This window comes from Pristis pectinata, chromosome X, assembly GCF_009764475.1.
Source record: "Pristis pectinata isolate sPriPec2 chromosome X, sPriPec2.1.pri, whole genome shotgun sequence".
NCBI classification, from domain to species: Eukaryota; Metazoa; Chordata; class Chondrichthyes; order Rhinopristiformes; family Pristidae; genus Pristis; species Pristis pectinata.
Window position 1 is genome coordinate 383,178 of NC_067450.1, and position 22,199 is coordinate 405,376.

The following is a 22,199-nucleotide window of genomic DNA, read 5'->3' on the forward strand; positions in this document are numbered from 1 at the left end:
CGAGCTGGGGCTTTTCTCTTTGGAGAGGAGGATGAGAGGTGACCTGATAGAGGTGTACAAGAGGCACAGATCGAGTGACAGACTTCCCCAGGGCGACAATGGCTAACACGAGGGGACATAATTTTAAGGTTATTGGAGGAAGGTACAAGGGGGATGTCAGGGGTAAGTTTTTTACACAGAGAGTGGTGGGTGCATGGAACGCACTGCCGGCAGAGGTGGTGGGGGCATGCCTTATGAGGATAGGTTGAGCGAGCTGGGGCTTTTCTCTTTGGAGAGAAGGAGGATGAGAGGTGACCTGATAGAGAGGTATCAGATTATCAGGGAACATAGATAAGAGTGGACAGCCAGCACCTTTTCCCCAGGGCGATAATGGCCAACACCAGAGGACATCCATTTAAGGACAGAGGAGGAAAGTTTAGGGGAGATGTCAGAGGTAGGTTGTTTACACAGAGAGTGGTGGGTGCCTGGAACGCACTGCCGGGGGTGTTGGGAGAGGCTGATAAAACAGGGACATATCAGAGACTCTTGGATACTCTTGGACTCATGCTCTTGGATAGTGTGTCTCATGAGGAGAGGTTGAGCGAGCTGGGGCTTTTCTCTTTGGAGACGAGGAGGATGAGAGGTGACCTGATAGAGGTGTACAAGAGGCACAGATCGAGTGGACAGTCAGAGACTTTTTCCCAGGGCGACAATGGCTCACACGAGGGGACATAATTTTAAGGTGACTGGAGGAAGGTATAAGGGGGATGTCATGGGTAAGTTTTTTACACAGAGAGTGGTGGGTGTGTGGGACGCACTGCCGGCAGAGGTGGTGGGCGCAGATACATCAGGGACATTTAAGAGACTCTTAGTTAGACACGTGAATGATAGAGAAATGGGGGGCTATGTGGGAGGGAAGGGTTAGATAGACCTCAGAGCAGGATAAAATGTCGGCACAACATTGTGGGCCTGTACTGTGCTGTAATGTTCTGTGTTAAATATACAGAGGATAGTGGTGTATGGGATTTATCCAGGACGGGGGGAGTGTGGGGTTTTCCCCCTCCACCCCCACCGCGGCCGGTTTGGGGAGGGGTGCGGAGGGAGGGGAGCCTCCCACCATCCTGCTGTTTGCACTGGTGGACAGCACGACGTCACGTTGCAGCTATAGAGGACCCCGGTCAGACCCCACTTGGAGTACTGTGCTCAGTTCTGGTCGCCTCACCACAGGAAGGATGTGGAGGCCATAGAGAGGGTGCAGAGGAGACTTACAAGGATGCTGCCTGGATTGGGGAGCACGCCTTATGAAAGCAGGTTGAGGGAACTCGGCTTTTTCTCCTTGGAGTGACGGAGGACGAGGGGGGACCTGATAGAGGTGTATGAGATGATGAGAGGTATTGATCGTGTGGACAGTCAGAGGCTTTTCCCCAGGGCTGAAATGGTGGCCACAAGAGGACACAGGTTTAAGGTGCTGGGGAGCAGGTACAGAGGAGATGTCAGGGGTAAGTTTTTACTCAGAGAGTGGTGAGTGCGGGGAACGGGCTGCCGGCAATGGTGGTGGAGGTGGGTACGATAGGGTCTTTCAAGAGACTTTTGGATAGGTACATGGAGCTTAGAACATGCGTAAGCCTAGTAATTTCTAAGGTAGGGACATGCTCGGCACAGCTTTGTGGGCCGAAGGGCCCGTATTGTGCTGTAGGTTCTCTACGTTAAATAGCCACCCAAAGTCACAGAGAGTAGCGGTGGACGGGATTTATCTGGGACGGGGGTGGGTGTGAGGTTTCTCCCCCGCCGCGGCCGGTTTGGAGAGGGGCGCGGGGGGGTGGGGGGTGGGGGGGGGAGGTTTCTCTCACCGTCCTGTTGCTTGTACTGGTGGACTAGCACGACGTCAGTGGCGTGGTTGAGCCCGGAGGTGAGGGTCTGCGTGCGGTCCCTGCCGAACTTGTGCACCTTGAAGATGCGGTTGTTGATGTAGGTCACGCCGTAGATGTAGTCCTCGAAGATGTCGATGCTGAACGGGTGGCTCAGACCTGCGAGGGTGGGCGGGGGGAGGGAGGGAGGGATGGAGAGGGAGGGGAGAGAGAGGGAGGGGCAGAGGGAGGGGAGAGGGAGGGGAGAACGTGGGGAGGGAGGAAAGAGAGGGAGGGGAGGCAGGGAGGGGAGGGAGAGAGGGAGGGGAGAGGGAGGGAGGGGAGGGAGAGAGGGAGGGAGGGAGAGAGGGGAGGGAGAGGGAGGGGGAGGGAGGGGCAGAGGGAGGGGGAGGGAGGGGAGAACGTGGAGAGGGAGGAAAGAGAGGGAGGGGAGGCAGGGAGGGAGGGGGAGAGGGAGGGAGGGGAGGGGGAGGGGGAGAGGGAGGGAGGGGAGGGGGAGAGGGAGGGAGAGAGAGAGGGGGAGAGGGAGGGGGAGTGGGAGGGAGGGGAGGGGAGAGGGAGGGAGGGAGAGAGAGGGAGGGAGGGAGGGAGGGAGGGAGAGAGAGGGAGGGAGGGAGGGGAGGGAGAGGGAGGGGAGAGGGTAGGGGAGAGGGAGGGAGGGGAGGGGGAGGGAGAGGGAGGGAGGGGAGGGAGGGAGGGGGAGAGGGAGGGGTGCGAGGAGTCGGGAGCAAGCACAGGGAGTCAGTGAGGCGAGCGACTGAGAGCGAGGGGGAGAGTGTCAGAAAGTTTGAGAGGAATTGGGAGACAGAAAGAGAGAGAAGCAGGGCAGAGAGAGAGAGCGACAGAGAGAAAGAGAGGCAGAGAGAGGGGAAGAGAGAGCGAAGGTGGGAGAGAGAGGGGGTGGGAGAGAGAGGGGGTGGGAGAGAGAGGAGGGGGACAGAGGGAGGAACAGGTTGACGACCTCCTTACCTTGCTTGCTGTCGATGGCCACCACAGGGTCACTGCCGTCCAGACGCACGCTCCCAATGACCGAGAGCTTGGCGTCCGCCCAGTACAGCCGCTGGTTGAAGAAGTCGACAGCCAGTCCTGAAACACACCGGCAGGATCCACAGGTCACAGGAGTCTGCTGCCCACTGACGTTCACCCCCCCCCCCCCCCCCACGGTGGCGGTCCCTCTTCGCCTCCCCTCCCACGGCGCTTCCTCCTCACCGCCCCTCCCACAGTAAGGTGCTCCCTCCTCACCGCCCCTCCCACAGTAAGGTGCTCCCTCCTAACTGCCCCTCCCACAACGCTCCCTCCTCACACCCCCTCCCGCGGCGCTCCCTCCTCACCGCCCATCCCACGAAGACCCCCACCCACCCCGGACATTCTCTCTTCTCCCCCCTCCCGTCGCGCAGAAGATACAGGAGCCTGAGGGCACGTACCCCCAGGCTCAAGGACAGCTTCTATCCCGCTGTTGTAAGACTATTGAACGGTCCCCTAGTACGATGAGATGGACCACTGACCTCACGATCTACCTGGTCGTGGCCCTTGCACCTTATTGTCTGCCTGCACTGCACTCTCTCTGTAGCTGGGACACTTTACTCTGCGTTCTGTGACTGCTTTTCCCTTGCACTGCCTCGATGTACTGTGACCTGTACGATCGGTGTGCAAGACAAGTGTTTCACTGGACCTCGGTACAAGTGACAATAATAAAGCAATTTGCCAATGCATTGTCCTCTGTACCGTCACATCTGGTGCCAGTCATAAACTCCCGAACCGTGCCAACAATACTCTCACCCAAACCTTTGATACATACGACAAGCCACAGGGGGCCCAGCCCTGATCCCGGCGGCACACCACTGGTCACAGGCCCCCTGGCTGAAAACTAACCCCCCAGGACTGCCTTCTAACTCTTTAAAAGTGAGCAGCCTTTCTGTAACGGGGGGGGGGGGGGGGGGTGGGACCAGAACTGGACGCGATACTCCAGACGTGGCCTGGCCAGAGTTTTATAAAGCTGCAACGTGACCTCCTGAGTCTTGAATTCAGCACCCCGACCGATGAAGGCGAGCCTGCTGTACGCCTTCTTCACCGCCCTGTCGGACCCAGCACCTGTCCGTGGCTACCAGGCCACAGTTCAGCAACAGGGGGGAGCGGACGGACGTGACTCTCTACCTGTGGGCCACTGCAAGTTGTTCTGCACAAGGGTCTGCCGCAAGGTCCCGTCCATCGAAGCCTTCTCGATCTTGGGATGGTTGCCCCAATCCGACCAATACATTGTGCTGTGGGAGGGACGACAGGTGTCAAACCAAAGACAGACGCAAGTCTCAATGGGGAAAATAGCTCTAGGTTAAAGCACCATGCACGGTTCCCGTCTCCCTATCCCTGGGTCAGACCCACACACGGGGAGCACCGTGCACGGTTCCCGTCTCCCTATCCCAGTGTCAGACTGAATTGGGAGCACCGTGCATGGTTCCCATCTCAGTAATGCATGTGCACTGAGTCCTTAATGCTATGCGGCTGTCGGATGAGCGAGCTGGGGCTTTTCTCTTTGGAGAGGAGGAGGATGAGAGGTGACCTGATAGAGGTGTACAAGAGGCACAGATCGAGTGGACAGTCAGAGACTTTTTCCCAGGGCGACAATGGCTCACACGAGGGGACATAATTTTAAGGTGATTGGAGGAAGATATCAGGGGTAAGTTTTTTACACAGAGAGTGGTGGGTGTGTGGGACGCACTGCCGGCAGAGGTGGTGGGGGCAGGTACATCAGGGACATTTAAGAGACTCTTAGATAGACACGTGGATGATAGAGAAATGGGGGGCGATGTGGGAGGGAAGGGTTAGATAGATCTTAGAGCAGGGTAACATGTTGGCACAACATCATGGGCTGAAGGGCCTGCACTGTGCTGTAGTGTTCTATAGGCACATGGATGTAAGAAAAACAGAGGGTTCAGGGCTGTGCCGGTGGGAAGGGTCAGATTGATGGTGGGGTAGGTCTATATGGGAACGGCACAACATGGTGAGTTGAAGGGCCTGTACTTCGGGGTACAGGAAGGAGATAGAGAGCTTAGGGACATAGTGTCATGACAACAACCTTTCCCTCAATGTCAGCAAAACTAAAGAGCTGGTCATTGACTTCAGGAAAGGGGGCAGTGTACATGCACCTGTCTACATCAATGGTGCTGAGGTCGAGAGGGTTGAGAGCTTCAAGTTCCTGGGAGTGCACATCACCAGCAGCCGGTCCTGGCCAAATCACGTAGACGCCACGGCCAAGAAAGCTCACCAGCGCCTCTACTTCCTCAGGAGGATAAAGAAATTCAGTTTGTCCCCTTTGACTCTCACCATATCTTATCGATGCCCCACAGAGAGCATCCTATCCGGATGCATCCCGGCTTGGGACGGCAACTGCTCTGCCCGGGGCCACAAGAAACCGCAGAGTTGTGGACACAGCCCAGCGCGTCACGGGCACCAGCCTCCCCTCCGCGGACTCTGTCTTTACCTCTCGCTGTCTTGGTGAAGCAGCCGGCATCATCAAAGACCCCACCCACCCGGGACATTCTCTCTTCTCCCCTCTCCCATCGGGTAGAAGATACAGGAGCCTGAGGGCACGTCCCACCAGGCTCAAGGACAGCTTCTACCCCACAGTGATCAGACTATTGAACGGTTCCCTTATACGATGAGATGGACTCTGACCTCACGATCTACCTTGTTGTGACCTTGCACCTTATTGCACTGCACTTTCTCTGTAGCTGGGACACTTTACTCTGTACTGTTATTGTTTTTACCTGTACTACCTCAATGCACCCTGTACTGACTCAATGTAACTGCACTGTGTAATGAATTGACCTGTACCATCGGTGTGCAAGACAAGTTTTTCACTGGACCTCGGTACAAGAGACAATAAGAAACCAATCCCAACAACACTGTGCTGTTCCATGTTACAAGGGGGACTGCGGATACCGAGGTTCTCACGCTCCCCCTCCTGAGCGACACTCACCCCCGCAGCGGGTCCACGACCACGGCGTGGGGCTCGTCGATCATCCCCGAGATCAGTGTCTTGCGGTTTTCCCCGTGGATCTGGGCCACCTCGATGACGTCCCGTCCCGAGTCTGTCCAGTAGATGTTCTCCGCCACCCAGTCGACGGCGATGCCTCGGGGCATCTTCAACCCTGGGATCTGGGGGCGGTGGGGAGAGAGAGAGAGAGAGAGAGTGAGGGGGCAAGGGTTGGTCCGACTGCAGTGAAGCCTCCCCCGCGCCACTGGCTCACCGGACGGGGAGGGTGTGAGAGTGGGAACGAGAGGGCGCAGGGTAGAGAGGGGGATGGAAGGAGAGAGGGGGAGGGAGGGGAGAGAGGGGAAAGGGGGGAGTGAGAGGGGGGAGGCAGAGGGAGGGGGAGAGAGGAGGGGGTAGGGAGAGGGGAGGGTGGGGGCAAGAGGTCCACAGAGAAGACGCAGGGAAGCGCGAGGCAGTCGGACAGGGAGACCACCGGACACGGGAGCACCATCAGGCCATCGGCACCTCGGGACTGCTGCGCCATTCCATCGTGGCCGACCCCGCTCTCCAGCCTGCGCCCCCCCCCTGAAACCTCTGAGGACCTCACTAACCAAGAACCTCAATGGCGACGGGGCAGAGAGCAGGAGAGTGAGAGGCAGCGGGTGCCCAAGGTAAGTCTGACCTACAACGCACCCCACCCCACGGAAAGACCAAGGAATCACAGAACAGTACAGCACAGTACAGGCCCTTCGGCCCACAATGTTGTGCCGACCTTTAAACCTCGCCTCAGACTATCTAACCCCCTCCTCCCACATATCCCCCTATTTTAAATCCCTCCATGTGCTTATCTAACAATCTCTTGAATGTGACCAATGTACCTGCCCCCACCACCGCCCCAGGCAGCACATTCCATGCCCCAACCACTCTCTAGGTGAAAAACCTCCCTCTGATATCTCCCTTGAACTTCCCACCCATTACTTTAAAGCCGTGCCCTCTTGTATTGAGCATCGGTGCCCTGGGAAAGAGGCGCTGGCTGTCCACTCTATCTATTCCTCTTAATATTTTGTACACCTCTATCACGTCTCCTCTTATCCTCCTCCTCTCCAAAGCCCTAGCTCCCTGAGTCACTCCTCATAATGCATCCTCTCTAAACCAGGCAGCATCCTGGTAAATCTCCTCTGCACTCTTTCTAACGCTTCCACATCCTTCCTATAATGAGGTGACATAGCCCAGCGCATCATGGACACCAGCCTCCCCTCCGCGGACTCTTGTCTTTACCTCTCGTTGTCTTGGTGAAGCAGCCGGCATAATCAAAGATCCCACCCACCCGGGACATTCTCTCTTCTCCCCTCTTCCATCAGGTAGAAGATACAGGAGCCTGAGGGCACGTCCCACCAGGCTCAAGGACAGCTTCTACCCCACGGTGATAAGACTATTGAACGGTTCCCTTCTACGATGAGATGGACTCTGACCTCACGATCTACCTTGTTGTGACCTTGCACCTTATTGCACTGCACTTTCTCTGTAGCTGGGACACTTTACTCTGTACTGTTACTGTTTTTACCTGTACTACCTCAACGCACTCTGTACTAACCCAATGTAACTGCACTGCGTAATGAATTGACCTGTACCATCGGTGTGCAAGACAAGTTTTTCACTGGACCTCGGTACAAGTGACAATAATGAACCAGAACCAATACCAGAACTGGACACGGTACCTAACCAGTGTGGTCTAACCAGAGTTTTGAAGAGCTGCATCATTACCTCGTGGCTCTTAAACTCCATCCCATGACTTATGAATCCCATAAGCTTTCTTAACTACCCTATTCACCTGTGGGAAGGGAAGTTCTCCTCCCTGCCACACACCTGCCCCCACCAATCCCCCGCACCCACTCACATTGAGATCCACTACCCCTGTGTCCATCTGCCTCCGGTTGCGGTTGGACGAGGTGCTGGAGAGGTCACGGTAGGAGATCTTGCCCGTGTGCCAATTGGTCCAGTAGATGACATTGGCCTTGACGTGGGCGTCCATGGCGTCGATCCTCACCGACTCGTCCCCCTGGAACGCCTGCTCGTAGGCAGAGTTGGGGTTGAAAGGGTAGAGACTGCGGATCTCGTTGTCGTCCGCGATGTACAGGATCTGCTGCTCCGAGCCTGGGGGAGGTGGGGAAGGGTTGGGAATTGGTTTATTGTTGTGGGAGGGAGCGGGAGAGAAGGGGGGTGGGTGGAAGAGTGATGGAGTGTGAGAGAGAGAGAGAGTGAGGGAGAGAGTGCGAGAGAGGGAGGGAGTGACAGAGAGAGAGGGAGAGATGGTGTGAGAGAGAGGGAGTGTGAGAGGGAGGGAGTGTGAGAGAGGGAGGGAGGGAGAGAGGGAGGGAGTGTGGGAGAGAGAGAGAGTGAGGGAGAGTGCGAGAGAGGGAGGGAGTACAAGAGAGGGAGGGAGTGACAGAGAGAGAGGGAGAGATGGTGTGAGAGAGAGGGAGTGTGAGAGGGAGGGAGTGTGAGAGAGGGAGGGAGGGAGAGAGGGAGGGAGTGTGGGAGAGAGAGAGAGTGAGGGAGAGTGCGAGAGAGGGAGGGAGTACAAGAGAGGGAGGGAGTGACAGAGAGGGAGGTAGTGACAGAGAGGGAGAGATGGTGTGAGAAAGAGGGAGTGAGAGAGGGAGGGAGGGAGTGTGAGAGAGGGAGTGAGAGAGGGAGGGTGAGAGGGAGTGAGAGAGAGGGAGGGAGTGTGAGAGGGAGAGGGAGGGAGTGTGAGAGGGAGAGGGAGGGAGGGAGAGAGAGGGAGGGTGAGAGGCAGGGAGGGAGTGAGAATGAGAGAGGGAGGGAGGGAGTGTGAGAGAGGGAGGGAGTGTGAGAGGGAGGGAGTGTGAGAGGGAGGGAGGGAGAGAGAGGGAGGGAGTGTGAGAGGGAGGGAGAGAGAGGGAGGGAGTGTGAGAGGGAGGGAGTGTGAGAGGGAGGGAGGGAGAGAGAGAGGGAGGGAGAGAGGGAGTGTGTGAGGGAGGGAGAGAGAGGGAGGGAGAGAGAGGGAGGGAGTGTGAGAGGGAGGGAGGGAGTGTGAGAGGGAGGGAGTGTGGGAGGGAGGGAGAGATAGGGAGGGAGAGGGAGGGAGTGTGAGAGGGAGGGAGGGAGTGTGAGAGGGAGGGAGTGTGAGAGGGAGAGGGAGGGAGAGAGAGGTAGGGAGAGAGAGGGAGGGAGGGAGGGAGTGTGAGAGGGAGGGAGGGAGAGAGAGGGAGGGAGAGAGAGGAAGGGAGAGAGAGGGAGGGTGAGAGAGGGAGGGTGAGAGGGAGGGAGGGAGTGTGAGAGGGAGGGAGGGAGTGTGAGAGGGAGGCAGGGACTGTGAGGAGTGCGAGAGAGGGAGGGAGGGAGTGCGAGGGGCAGTCCGTGAGTGCGGGAGTGCGAGAGAGGGAGGGAGTGCGAGGGGCAGTCCGTGAGTACAGGAGTGTGAGAGAGAGCGAGAGCAGGACAGAGGAACAGGAGAATGAGAGGCTGCTGATGAAGAAATGGTGTGCAGAGAGGCAGGGTGCAGACGCGATGCTCCCCCCGGCCCCCTGGCGAACGGGAGGGGAGGGGAATGAGGAGTTACCTTCTGCCTTACAGGTGTGGTTGTGTCCCTTCAGGTAGTTCTTGGAACAGGTGCACAGGTAAGAGCCCTTGGTGTTGTTGCAGAACTGCGAGCACATCCCGAACTGCAGGCACTCATTGTTGTCTTGGGGAGGGAACAGGGAGACAAAGAGGAAGCGAAGGGTTAAGAAATTGTGACTACACGTACAACTAATGAAAAAATACCGCGCAGGCAAACCTCTGGCTCAGGACTCGGTGGTAATTCCCGTGTCCGCAACTTGATTGCAAGCCAATTATACTAAACAATACGGGCGGTGGTTGTACTAAACAGTAAGTTGGAGGTTTGTCCTAAGCAATGAGGGTGATACCTGGTCTTTGAATCTCTTGATCGTAAGTCAGTTATATTGAACTATAAGTGCGATGTCTGTCTTTGGATCTCAGGAACCTGGCCAAAACTTATGGAGCTGCGTTCATTAAGTGTGCGTGACAATGTCTGTATAAATTACTGTCTGCTCCTTGGCACTGTGAAGACCTTGGATAATGACTCTCAACGAGTGTTGATGAGTGCTCTTCCTGGCGATCTATGCCTCTTGTACACCTCTGTTTTACTGAATCAATCTGTGGCACTGTGTAATTTTGCAGCAGGCAGGAGTGGGACCTTAAAATCAGGGTAAGGCGGAGCACAAGGTTAACGGCAGGACTCTCAGCAGTGCGGAGGAACAGGGGGATCTCGGGGTCGACGTCCATAGATCCCTCAAGGTTGCCGCGCAGGTCAATAGGGTTGTTAAAAAGGCATATGGTGTGCTGGCCGACATTTTATCCTGCTCTGAGATCTAACCCTTCCCTCGCACACAGCCCTCCATTTCTCTATCATTCATGTGTCCATCTAAGAATCTATTAAATGTCCCTGATGTACCTGCCCCCACCACCTCTGCCAGCAGTGCGATCCATGCACCCACCACTCTCTGTGTAAAAAACTTACCCCTGACATCCCCCTTATACCTTCCTCCAATCACCTTAAAATTACGTCCCCTCGTGTGAGCCATTGTCGCCCTGGGAAAAAGTCTCTGACTGTCCACTCGATCTGTGCCTCTTGTACACCTCTATCAAGTCACCTCTCATCCTCCTCCTCTCCAAAGAGAAAAGCCCCAGCTCGCTCAACCTATCCTCATGGGACATGCTCTCCAATCCAGCAGTTTCCCGCTCCCTTTAAACCCACCAGGGACCCCGGTTCCCGTTCCCTTTAAACCCACCGGGACCCCATTTACACTCACCGGGGGTTCTCTCCCCCAAGCTTCCTTGAAACTGCCCCTCTCTGCACAGCTCTCCCTGCTTGCCGCCCCTCCCGCCCTCCCCCGGAGATACCCACCTTCACACTGATGCCGATCGTGGTTGTAATGGAAGCCGTGTCGACACACGCAGTACGAGGTCCTCTTGTTCTCCTTGCACTCTGCATTGTCCCCACAGATACCCTTGTTCACCCTGCACTGCGGATCTGTAACCCAGGGAGACAGAAGAGCTGGTCATTGACTTCAGGAAAGGGGGCGGTGTACATGCACCTGTCTACATCAATGGTGCTGAGGTCCAGAGGCTCAAGAGCTTCAAGTTCCTGGGAGTGAACATCACCAACAGCCTGTCCTGGTCAAATCACGTAGACACCACGGCCAAGAAAGCTCACCAGCGCCTCTACTTCCTCAGGAGGCTAAAGGAATTCGGTTTGTCCCCCTTGACACTCACCAACTTTTATCGATGCCACACAGAAAGCATCCTATCTGGATGCATCCCGGCTTGGGACGGCGACTGCTCTGCCCAGGACCGCAAGAAACCGCAGAGAGTCGTGGACACAGCCCAGCGTGTCAGGGACACCAGCCTCCCCTCTGTGGACTCTGTCTTTACCTCTCGCTGCCTTGGTGAAGTAGCTGACATAATCAAAGACCCCACCCACCTGGGACTTTCTCTCTTCTCTCCTCTCCCATCGGGTAGAAGATACAGGAGCCTGAGGGCACGTCCCACCAGGCTCAAGGACAGCTTCTACCCCACGGTGATAAGACTATTGAACGGTTCCCTTATACGATGAGATGGATTCTGACCTCACGATCTGCCTTGCTGTGACCTTGCACCTTATTGCACTGCGCTTTCTCTGTAGCTGTGACACTTTACTCTGTACAGTTATTGTTTTTACCTGTACTACATCAATGCACTCTGTACTGACTCAATGTAACTGCACTGTGTAATGAACTGACCTGTACGATCGGTTTGCAAGACAAGTTTTTCCCTGGACCTTGGTACAAGTGACAATAATAAACCAATACCAATACCAGAGAGCGACGGGTCTCGGCCAGTCCCATCGTGGGCCACAGCTCTCCCCACCCCCCGGGGGAACATCGACAAGGGGCGGCGTTTCAGGGAGGCGACGTCCACTGTTGGGGAACCCTCCACCGCCCCCCACCCGGGGGAGGGGGCGGCCATGCCCTCTCCTCGATGCTGCCGTCAGCCTGAAGATCTGCACACCTCCAGGTTCGACGACAGACTCTCCCCCACCGCCATCAGGTCCTCAAACCCACCTGAAAGACCCCCAACTCCCACCCTGGACTGTATCTCCCTCAACCTATACTGAGGTCGCTATGTCCATTTTGCGTTTAATTTGCTGTGTAAGTTGTGTATAACTTATGTTAATTCAAACTTATGTCTGTGATGTACCGTGCTGTTGCTATAATGAAGCTAATTTAAAACATCGAACACTACAGCACAGTACAGGCCTTTCGGCCCACAATGTTGTGCCGACATTTTATCCTGCTCTGAGATCTATCTAACCCTTCCCTCCCACACACCCTTCCATTTCTCTATCATTCATGTGTCTATCTAAGAGTCTCTTAAATGTCCCTGACGTATCTGCCCCCACCACCTCTGCCGGCAGTGCGTTCCACACACCCACCGCTCTCTGTGTAAAAAAACTTACCCCTGACATCCCCTTTATACCTTCCTCCAATCACCTTAAAATTATGTCCCCTCGTGTTAGCCGTTGTCGCCCTGGGGAAAAGTCTCTGACTGTCCACTCGATCTGTGCCTCTTGTACACCTCTATCAGGTCACCTCTCATCCTCCTCCTCTCCAAAGAGAAAAGCCCCAGCTCGCTTAACCTGTCCTCATGAGACATGCTCTCCAATCCAGGCAGCATCCTGGTAAATCTCCTCTGCACCCTCTCTAAAGCTCCCACATCCTTCCTATAATGAGGTGACCAGAACTGAACACAATACTCCAAGTGTGGTCTGACCAGAGCTCTATAGAGCTGCAATTATGCACAATCTTTACAATAAAGAACATGATGAGGTGACCACTGCCATTGCATATCCGTGGCATTTCTACCCTGGGTGTGTTGGCCTGTCACCACAAACTTGGAACTGGGAGGTCACAGAGACTGACATCGATCAGTCAATGTTCGGCAGATGGACTTTCATCCTGAGAAGTCACAGGACAACACAGCAGCGATACAGGCCCTTTGGCCCAACCAGTCCCTGCCGGCCATGGTGCACACACAGCTGATCTCGTCCCATTTGCCCATGTCCCTCTGAACCTTTCCCGTCCACGGTCCTGTCCGAGTGTTGTTAATGTCCCTGCCTCACCCACTCCCTCTGGCAGCTCGTCCCACGTACGGACCACCCTCTGGGTGGGACCACGCCCCACCCTGGGGTGGGGAGGGGGAGCAAACTGGGACCGTCCACCTTCCCTACACCCCCTCGTGGTTTTATCAACCTCTGTTCAGTCACCCCTCAGCCTCCTTCGCTCCAGGGAGAACTGTCCCAGCCTGTCCAGTCTCCCCTTGTGACTCGTTGTTCCCAGACCGTCCCTCCTCGCCGCCCCTCCCGCAGCGCGGTGCTCCCTCCTTGCTGCCCCTCCCGCAGCGCGGTGCTCCCTCCTCGCTGCCCCTCCCGCGGCGCTCCCTCCTCGCCGCCCCCCCCCCCCCGTCCCCACATGCCACCTACTCTTCGAACACTCCTGCTCGTCGGTCCCTCCGTCCCCACAGTCCTCCCAGCTGTTGCAGACGAACCGCTGGCTGATGCACTTGCCGTTGGAACAGGTGAACTGGCCTTTCTCGCAGGCCTGGGGCTTGGTGGTGGGTTTCTCTGCGGGTGGGGAGAGACAGACACAGAACTTAGAACATAGACCAGTACAGCACAATACAGGCCCTTCGGCCCACCTTTAAACCTCGCCTCAGATTATCTAACCCCTTCCTCCCACATATTTTAAATTCCTCCATATGCTTATCTAACAATCTCTTGAATTTGACCAATGTACCTGCCTCCACCACCACCCCAGGCAGCGCATTCCATGTCCCAACCAATCTCTGGGTGAAAAACCTTCCTCTGAAATCTCCCTTGAGCTTCCCACCCATTACTTTAAAGCCATGCCCTCTTGTATTGAGCATTGGTGCCCTTGGAAAGAGGCGCTGGCTGTCCACTCGATCTATTCCTCTTAATATTTTGTACACCTCTGTCATGTCTCCTCTCATCCTCCTCCTCTCCAAAGAGTAAAGCCCCAGCTCCCTTAGTCTCTCCTCATAATCCATAATCTCTAATCCAGGCAGCATCCTGGTAAATCTCCTCTGCACCCTTTCCAACGCTTCCACATCCTTCCCGTAATAAGACAGAAGCGGTCCTCCGTGAACGCACAACTCCAGATCACTCGCCTCCTCCGCGGCGCGACAGAGACCGAACCGCCAGTGCCGATGCCGCGTTAAAACGTCCCGCGTTCCTCATCTATCCGTCTCATTGTCTCTCTCAAACCAGCGTTAACTAAAGCTCGGAGGTGGGTACCTGCACACCGCATGAGCGCCTGTACAGGGGTACGTACGCAGGCATATGTGCTGCAGATGCACACAGAGCAAACAAGCCGGTACATGCGCCGCACAAACGCCTGGATGTAGAAACGTACACGTGACCGAATGCTTGGACGCAGTGAACGCACGCAGTGAACAAAGCGGTGTGTAAGCTGGAGCAGGCTGGAAGCACAGGCGTTCACACACACAGAGCAGAGACACACACACACAGAGCGCAGACACACACACACACAGAGCGCAGACACACACACAGAGTGCAGACACACAGAGCGCAGACACACACAGAGCGCAGACACACACATACAGAGCAGACACACACACACAGCACAGACACACACAGAGCGCAGACACACACAGAGCAGAGACACACACACAGAGCGCAGACACACGCACAGAGCGCAGACACACACAGAGCGCAGACACATGGGCACACACACACAGAGCAGAGACAGAGACACTGAGCAGACACACACACACAGAGCGCAGACACACGGGCACACACACACACAGAGCAGAGACAGACAGAGACACAGAACAGACACACACACACAGAGCGCAGACACACAGGCACACACACACACAGCAAAGACAGACAGAGACACAGAGCAGACCCACACATGCAGGTGCTCACACACAGTGCAGACACACACAGAGCAAAGACACACAGAGCGCAGACACACACACAGAGCGCAGAGAGACACACACAGAGAGCAGAGAGAGACACACACAAAGCAGAGACACACAGACAGCAGAGAGAGAGACACACACACAGCAGAGAGAGAGACACACACGGGATAGAGAGAGAGAGAGACACACACACACAGCAGAGACACACAGACAGCAGAGAGAGAGACACATACACAGCAGAGACACGCACACACTCAGAGCAGACACACAGACAGCCAGACATACACAGAGCACACACACAGAGACCCACACACAGAGCAGAGAACCACACACACTCACACAGAGAGACACACACAGACCAGAGAACCACACACAGAGCAGAGATACGCACACACGCACACAGACACACACACACACACAATTACCACAGTTGTCCTCGTCTGAGTGGTCCCCACAGTTGTCAACCCCGTCACACCGGCGACCGATCCAGAGACACACCCGGTCGTTCTTGCACCGGAATGGCCTGTTCGGTGGGCACTGGAACTTCACTGCAGGTAGAGGACGGAGCAGGAACTGCTCAGTACTGCACAGCCCATGGAGACCCCCACCTTGCCACCCCTCCTGCGACGCTCCCTCCTCACCGGCCCTCCCGCGACGCTCCCTCCTCACCGCCCCTCCCTCCTCGCTGCCCCTCCCACAGCAAGGATGACTGTAGCAGTTTAACGCAGCGTAGCACTTGTAGACAGGGCAGAACGCCAAACCGGACATCACCACCCACCCCTCCCTCACCCCGCACCGCCCCCACCCCATCGCACTGCCCCCACTCACAGCACTCAGCCTGATTCTCATCCGAGTTATCACCACAGTCGTCCTCCCCGTCACACCTCCAGGCCAGCGGTTTGCAGAGCGTGTTGTTGCACTGGAATTCATCCAGCGGGCAGGTCCTCACCACTGGGGGGGTCAGGGTGGGGGCATCAAAGGGTGGGGAGAGATAGGCGGGGGAGGGAGAGGGGGAGAGAGAGGGAGGGAGGGAGGGAGCAGGACAGAGATTAGGAGAGTCAACCAGAAGCACCACCGACCCCTACACAATGCTGCACCCCACCCCTTTCAACCATCATCCCAGACTCACACTGGGAACACCCTCCCCCCACCGATCCAAACCTCCCAACGCCCCCCATTCAGTGTCCCCCTGAACCTCCCCCACCCCCCGGTGATTCCAACGCCCCCGTTCAGTGTCCCCCTGAACCTCCCCCACCCCCCGGCGAACCCCAGGGCGCCGCTCGGCGTTACCGGAGCCACAGTTGTCTTCGTCACTTGCGTCCATGCAGTCGGCGTCGCTGTCGCAGTGCCAGCGGTGGGGGATGCAGTGACCGTTGCGACACTGGAACTGGTCGGCCTCACACCGCACCACGCAGTCTTTCTGCGGGAGCAGGAGAGGGAGGCGGTTACCGCGGGGAGAAGTAAAACGACAGGGAGAGGGGCAAATCACTGGGGGGTGGGGGAGCTTCGGGGGGGACACTGAACGGGGGCGTTGGAGATCACCGGGGGGGGGTGGGAGAGCTTCGGGGGGACACTGAACGGGGGTGTTGGAGACCACCCGGGGGGGGGGTGGGAGAGCTTCGGGGGGACACTGAACGGGGGCGTTGGAGATCACCGGGGGGTGGGGGATGTTCAGGGGGACACTGAACGGGGGCGTTGGAGATCACCGGGGGGTGGGGGAGGTTCAGGGGGACACTGAACGGGGGCGTTGGAGATCACCGGGGGGTGGGGGAGGTTCAGGGGGACACTGAACGGGGGCGTTGGAGATCACCGGGGGGTGGGGGAGGTTCAGGGGGACACTGAACGGGAGCGTTGGAGATCACCGGGGGGTGGGGGAGGTTCAGGGGGACACTGAACGGGGGCGTTGGAGATCACCGGGGGGTGGGGGAGGTTCAGGGGGACACTGAACGGGGGCGTTGGAGATCACCGGGGGGTGGGGGAGGTTCAGGGGGACACTGAACGGGGGCGTTGGAAATCACCGGGGGGTGGGGGAGGTTCAGGGGGACACTGTGGTGTCGCCCTTACCTCGTCAGAACCGTCTGCACAGTCATGGTCCCCGTCGCATTTCCAGCGCCCAGCAATGCAGCGCCCGTTGGCGCAGGCGAACTCGCTCTCCGAACAGGCCCGAGGAGCTGGAAGCGGAGAACGGGAGGGAGGTCAACGACTACACTGACCCTTCGACGAGAGGTGGGGGGTGTAGGGGCTGGGGGGAGGGACAGAGGGGTGGGCTTCACACCAAGGCAATCCCGTGACCCAAATGCACACTCACACTGATGCGCACTCACACACAGAGCAAACACAGATACACTAACACAGAGGGAATCAGACACACACACACACACACACACACACACAGATACATCCACACACACACAGATACATCCACACACACAGAGGGAATCACACGCACAGATACACACACACACACACACACACACACACGGAATCACACACACAGATACACACACACAGGGAATCTCACACACACACAGGGAATCTCACACACACACACACACAGGAATCACACACACACACACAATCACACACAGATACACACACACACACTAACACAGAGAGAATCTCACACACACTTCCACACACAGAGAGCAGACACACACACACACACAGGGAGGCAGACACACACATACACAGGGAGGCAGACACACACACATAAACACACACACTCACACAGAGGGAATCTCACACATACACACACACACATACATACAGGGAGGCAGACACATACACACACACAAACAGGGAATCAGACACACACACACTCACACAGAGGGAATCTCTTACACACACACACACACACACACACAGAGCAGACACACACACACACACACACACACAGGGAGGCAGACACAACACACACACTCACACAGAGGGAATCTCACACACACACATACAGACACACACAGGGAAGCAGACACACATACTTCCACACACAGAGAGCACACACAAACACAGGGAAGCAAACACAGAGCACAGGAGGTCGGGATCGAGCCCAGGTCTCTGGCGCCAGGAGGGGACAGGAGTGCTGAGCCTCTCTCTCTCTCTCTCTCACACACACACACACGGCACAGTTCACACACCCTCAAACAGCTCACTCCTCGAAGACCAAACCTACCTCGTGAACGCGCCCTCTAGCACAGTGACAGTGTTAACACAAGAAAGTAAAAAAAGACAAAATGAGATAATGGGTTCATGAGAATTTGAGAGACAAATGCAAGAAAATATGTAAAGAGACTGAGGCAGACACCCAGGTACGGTCTCACAGCAACACACGGATGGTTAAAACTGTGAAGGCTCCACAGCGCCTGTCGTTAACCGAGCCTCTTGTGGGGGTAAAATAAATCTCGAGATGGCGGGTGGAAACAAACGATGAGTTGAAATTACGCAGGATGGTGTACGTGCAGGACGGCGCACGTCGATCGCAGAGCGCGCGTAGAAGGCGGGGAGCTCGCGTTTCCCTGCCTGCCTGCCTGCATATGCACAAACCATGCCTCCAAGCATCATGCGCGCGGACCCCGACTCGTCCCGTGCGCCTGCCCCGACATCCTGAAGTCCTCGCCAACGACACTACCATTGTCGGCGGAATCTCAGCCGGCGACGAGGCGTACGGGAGGGAGATGGATCAGCCGGTCGGGCAGTGTCGCGACAACGACCTTGCGCTCAACATCAGCGAGACGGAGGGACTGACTGTGGACTTCAGGAAGAAGTCAGGAGAACACACACCAGTCCTCACTGAGGGGTCAGCGGTGGGAAGGGGGAGCAGCTTCAAGTTCCTGGGCGCCAACATCTCAGAGGATCTATCCCGGGCCCAACAATCACGAAGAAGGCATGCCAGCAGCTCTACTTCGTTAGGAGTTTGAGGAGGTTTGGTCCGACTCTTGCAAACTTCTACAGATGTACGGCGGAGAGCATTCTGACTGGTTGCATCACTGCCTGGTATGGAGGCTCCAATGCGCATGGTTGCAAGAGGCCACAGAGGGTTGTAGACTCAGCCAGCTCCATCACGGGCACAACCCTCCCCGCCACCAAGGACATCCGTGCCTCGAGAAGGCAGCATCCATCACTGAGGACCCTCACCACCCGGGACATGCCATCTTCTCGTTACTACCATCGGGGAGGAGGTACAGGAGCCTGAAGACCCCACACTCAACGATTCAGGAACGGCTTCTTCCCCTCCGCCGTCAGATCTCTGAACGGTCCGTGAACCAAGAAAGCTCACCAGCACCTCTACTTCCTCAGGAGGCTAAAGAAATTTGGCATGTCCCCTTTGACACTCACCAACTTTTATTGATGCACCACAGAAAGCATCCTATCTGGATGCATGCCAGCTTGGGACGGCAACTGCTCTGCCCGGGACCACAAGAAACCGCAGAGAGTTGTGGACACAGCCCAGCGCGTCACGGACACCAGCCTCCCCTCCGTGGACTCTGTCTTTACCTCTCGTTGCCTTGGTGAAGCAGCCGGCATAATCAAAGACCCCACCCACCCGGGACATTCTCTCTTCTCCCCTCTTCCATCGTGTAGAAGATACAGGAGCCTGAGGGCACGTCCCACCAGGCTCAAGGACAGCTTCTACCCCACGGTGATAGGACTATTGAACGGTTCCCTTATACGATGAGATGGACTCTGTCCTCATGATCTACCTTGTTGTGACCTTGCACCTTATTGCACTGCACTTTCTCTGTAGCTGGGACACTTTACTCTGTACTGTCATTGTTTTTACCTGTACTACCTCGATGCACCCTGTACTAACCCAATGTAACTGCACTGTGTAATGAATTGTCCTGTATGATTGGTTTGCAAGACAAGTTTTTCACTGGAGTACAAGTGACAATAATAAACCGATACCAATACCCATGAACCTCGTAATTGCTGTGTTGCCCTATTTATTTATTTTTCTACCCTACAGTAATCTTTATGTCCTGCACTGTACTGCTGCTGCAAAACAATACCCTCCACGTCATACGTCAGTGATGATAACCCTGGTTCCAACTCGACCGCAGGAAGGGGACGGAACGCCCGCCTGAGGGAGCAGGCAGGAGGCACGAGGCCAGCGCGGGACTTACTGCAGCCCTCCTCGTCCGAGTTGTCTCCACAGTCGTTGTCGTAGTCGCACTGCCAGCGGCCGGGGACGCAGCGGTTGTTCCGACAGCGGAACTGGTAGGGCTCGCAGGTCCGCTCGTCTGCAGGGCGGGGAGAGAGAGAGAGAGAGGCTGACGGTGAGGAGGGAGCACCACACTGCGGCAGGGGAGGTGGGGAGGGAGCGCCGCGCTGTGGGAGGGACGGTGAGGAGGGAGCGCCGCGGGAGGGGCAGTGAGGAGGGAGCTCCGCGTTGTGGGAGGGGCGGTGAGGGGGGGTGCGGGCGCCACCTTACCACATTCCTCCTTGGGCTCGTCAGACCCGTCGCCGCAGTCGTCCTCCCCGTCGCATTTCCAGCGAGCCGGGATGCAGCGGCCGGAATCCTTGCAGCGGAACTCGTCCACCCCGCAGGTCATCTGGGCTGCAGGGGGGGGGGGGGGGGTGTTGGGGGGGCAGAGGAGGGCAGATGGCAGTCAGTCAATGCCCCAATGCCCCCCCAATCTGTGACCCCCTCCCTCCCCTACACCCCTCCCCGTCTCCGTGACCCCCTCCCTCCCCTACACCCCTCCCCGTCTCCCTGACCCCCTCCCTCCCCTACACCCCTCCCCGTCTCCGTGACCCCCTCCCTCCCCTACGCCCCCTCCCCGTCTCCCTGACCCCCTCCCTCCCCTACGCCCCCTCCCCATCTCCCTGACCCCCTCCCTCTCCTACACCCCTCCCCGTCTCTGTCACCCCCTCCCTCCCCTACGCCCCTCCCTGTCTCTGTCACCCCCTCCCTCCCCTACGCCCCTCCCTGTCTCTGTCACCCCCTCCCTCCCCTACACCCCTCCCCGTCTCCGTGACCCCCTCCCTCCCCCGCACCCCTCCCCGCCTCCGTCACCCCCTCCAGCCCAGGAGCGGAAGGAAGGTTGGTGTAGGGGGGAGGGCAGGGCAGGGGGGAGGGTAGGGTGGGAGGTGATTGGAGGTGAGGGGGAGGCGAGCGGAGGGGAAGGGGAGGGGTGAGGGGAGGTGAGGTGATGGGGAGGGGTGGGGAAGGAGTGGAGGGGGAGAGGGGAATGAGGGGAGGGGGAGGAAGGGGAGGATTCTGTCTGCACACTCACTGCAGTTGGCGGGCTCGTCCGAGTGGTCCATGCAATCGTTGTCCCGATCACAGACCCACACCCGGGGGATGCACCTCTTGGTTGTAGCACACTGGAACTGGTTCGCCGCACAGGTTACCTCCGCTGTTTTGGGGGTGTGGGGGGTGGTGGGGGATGGGGTTCAGAGAAACACAAGTCACACACACACCCGTTACACAGTGTCAGGCATCAACGGTGCTAAGGTTGAGAGGGTTGAGAGCTTCAGGTTCCTGGGAGTGAACATCACCAACAGCCTGTCCTGGTCCAACCACGGAGACGCCACGGCCAAGAAAGCTCACCAGCGCCTCTGCTTCCTCAGTAGGCTAAAGAAATTCGACAAGTCCCCATTGACCCTCACCAACTTTTACTGATGCACCACAGAGAGCAGCCTATCCGGATGCATCGCGGCTCGGGACGGCAACTGCTCTGCCCGGGGCCGCAAGAAACCGCAGAGAGTTGTGGACACAGCCCAGCGCGTCACGGACACCAGCCTCCCCTCCGCGGGCTCTGTCTACACTTCCCACTGCCTCGGGAAAGCAGCCGACGTAATCAAAGACCCCCACCCACCCTGGGACATTTCCTCTTCTCCTCTCTTGTGTCGGGCAGAAGATACAAAAGCCTGAAAGCACGTCCCACCAGGCTCAGGGACAGCTTCTACCCCGCTGTTATAAGACTATTGAACTGTCCCCTAGTACGATGAGATGGACTCTTGACCTCACGATCTACCTGGTCGTGGCCCTTGCACCTTATTGTCTGTCTGCACTGCACTTTCTCTGTAGCTGGGACACTTTACTCTGCAATGTTTTTGTTTTCCCTTGTACTACCTCGATGCACTGATCTGGTGAACTGATCTGTATGGATGGCGTGCAGAACAGAGTTTTTCACGGTACCTCAGTACATGTGACAGTAAGTTTATTGACCAATTCAGGCAGCTGTGTGACCAGGCAGGGGGAGCTTAACCCTCCTGAGCGCAAAGTGAACCATCTTGGGAGATAATTATCAGGGTAAGTCAGCGGTGGGAAGGGTGAGCAGCTTCAAGTTCCTGGGCGCCAGCATCTCAGAGGATCTGTCCCGGGACCAACACATCGATGCAACCACGAA

At 56.9% G+C, this 22,199-nt stretch overlaps 1 protein-coding gene across 1 annotated transcript in view; it reads right to left on the minus strand.

The window, feature by feature from the left end:
- Nucleotides 1-22,199, minus strand: part of LOC127566888 (low-density lipoprotein receptor-related protein 1-like) — a 177,398-nt gene that overhangs the window by 16,169 nt on the left and 139,030 nt on the right. The window contains 15 exon segments of the mRNA XM_052009403.1: nucleotides 1,830-2,006; nucleotides 2,817-2,933; nucleotides 4,002-4,108; nucleotides 5,824-6,002; nucleotides 7,718-7,974; nucleotides 9,404-9,526; nucleotides 10,751-10,876; nucleotides 13,364-13,504; nucleotides 15,270-15,392; nucleotides 15,673-15,795; nucleotides 16,135-16,264; nucleotides 16,909-17,015; nucleotides 19,968-20,084; nucleotides 20,276-20,401; nucleotides 21,081-21,203. Coding sequence (XP_051865363.1) covers nucleotides 1,830-2,006; nucleotides 2,817-2,933; nucleotides 4,002-4,108; nucleotides 5,824-6,002; nucleotides 7,718-7,974; nucleotides 9,404-9,526; nucleotides 10,751-10,876; nucleotides 13,364-13,504; nucleotides 15,270-15,392; nucleotides 15,673-15,795; nucleotides 16,135-16,264; nucleotides 16,909-17,015; nucleotides 19,968-20,084; nucleotides 20,276-20,401; nucleotides 21,081-21,203 — 2,076 coding nt within the window.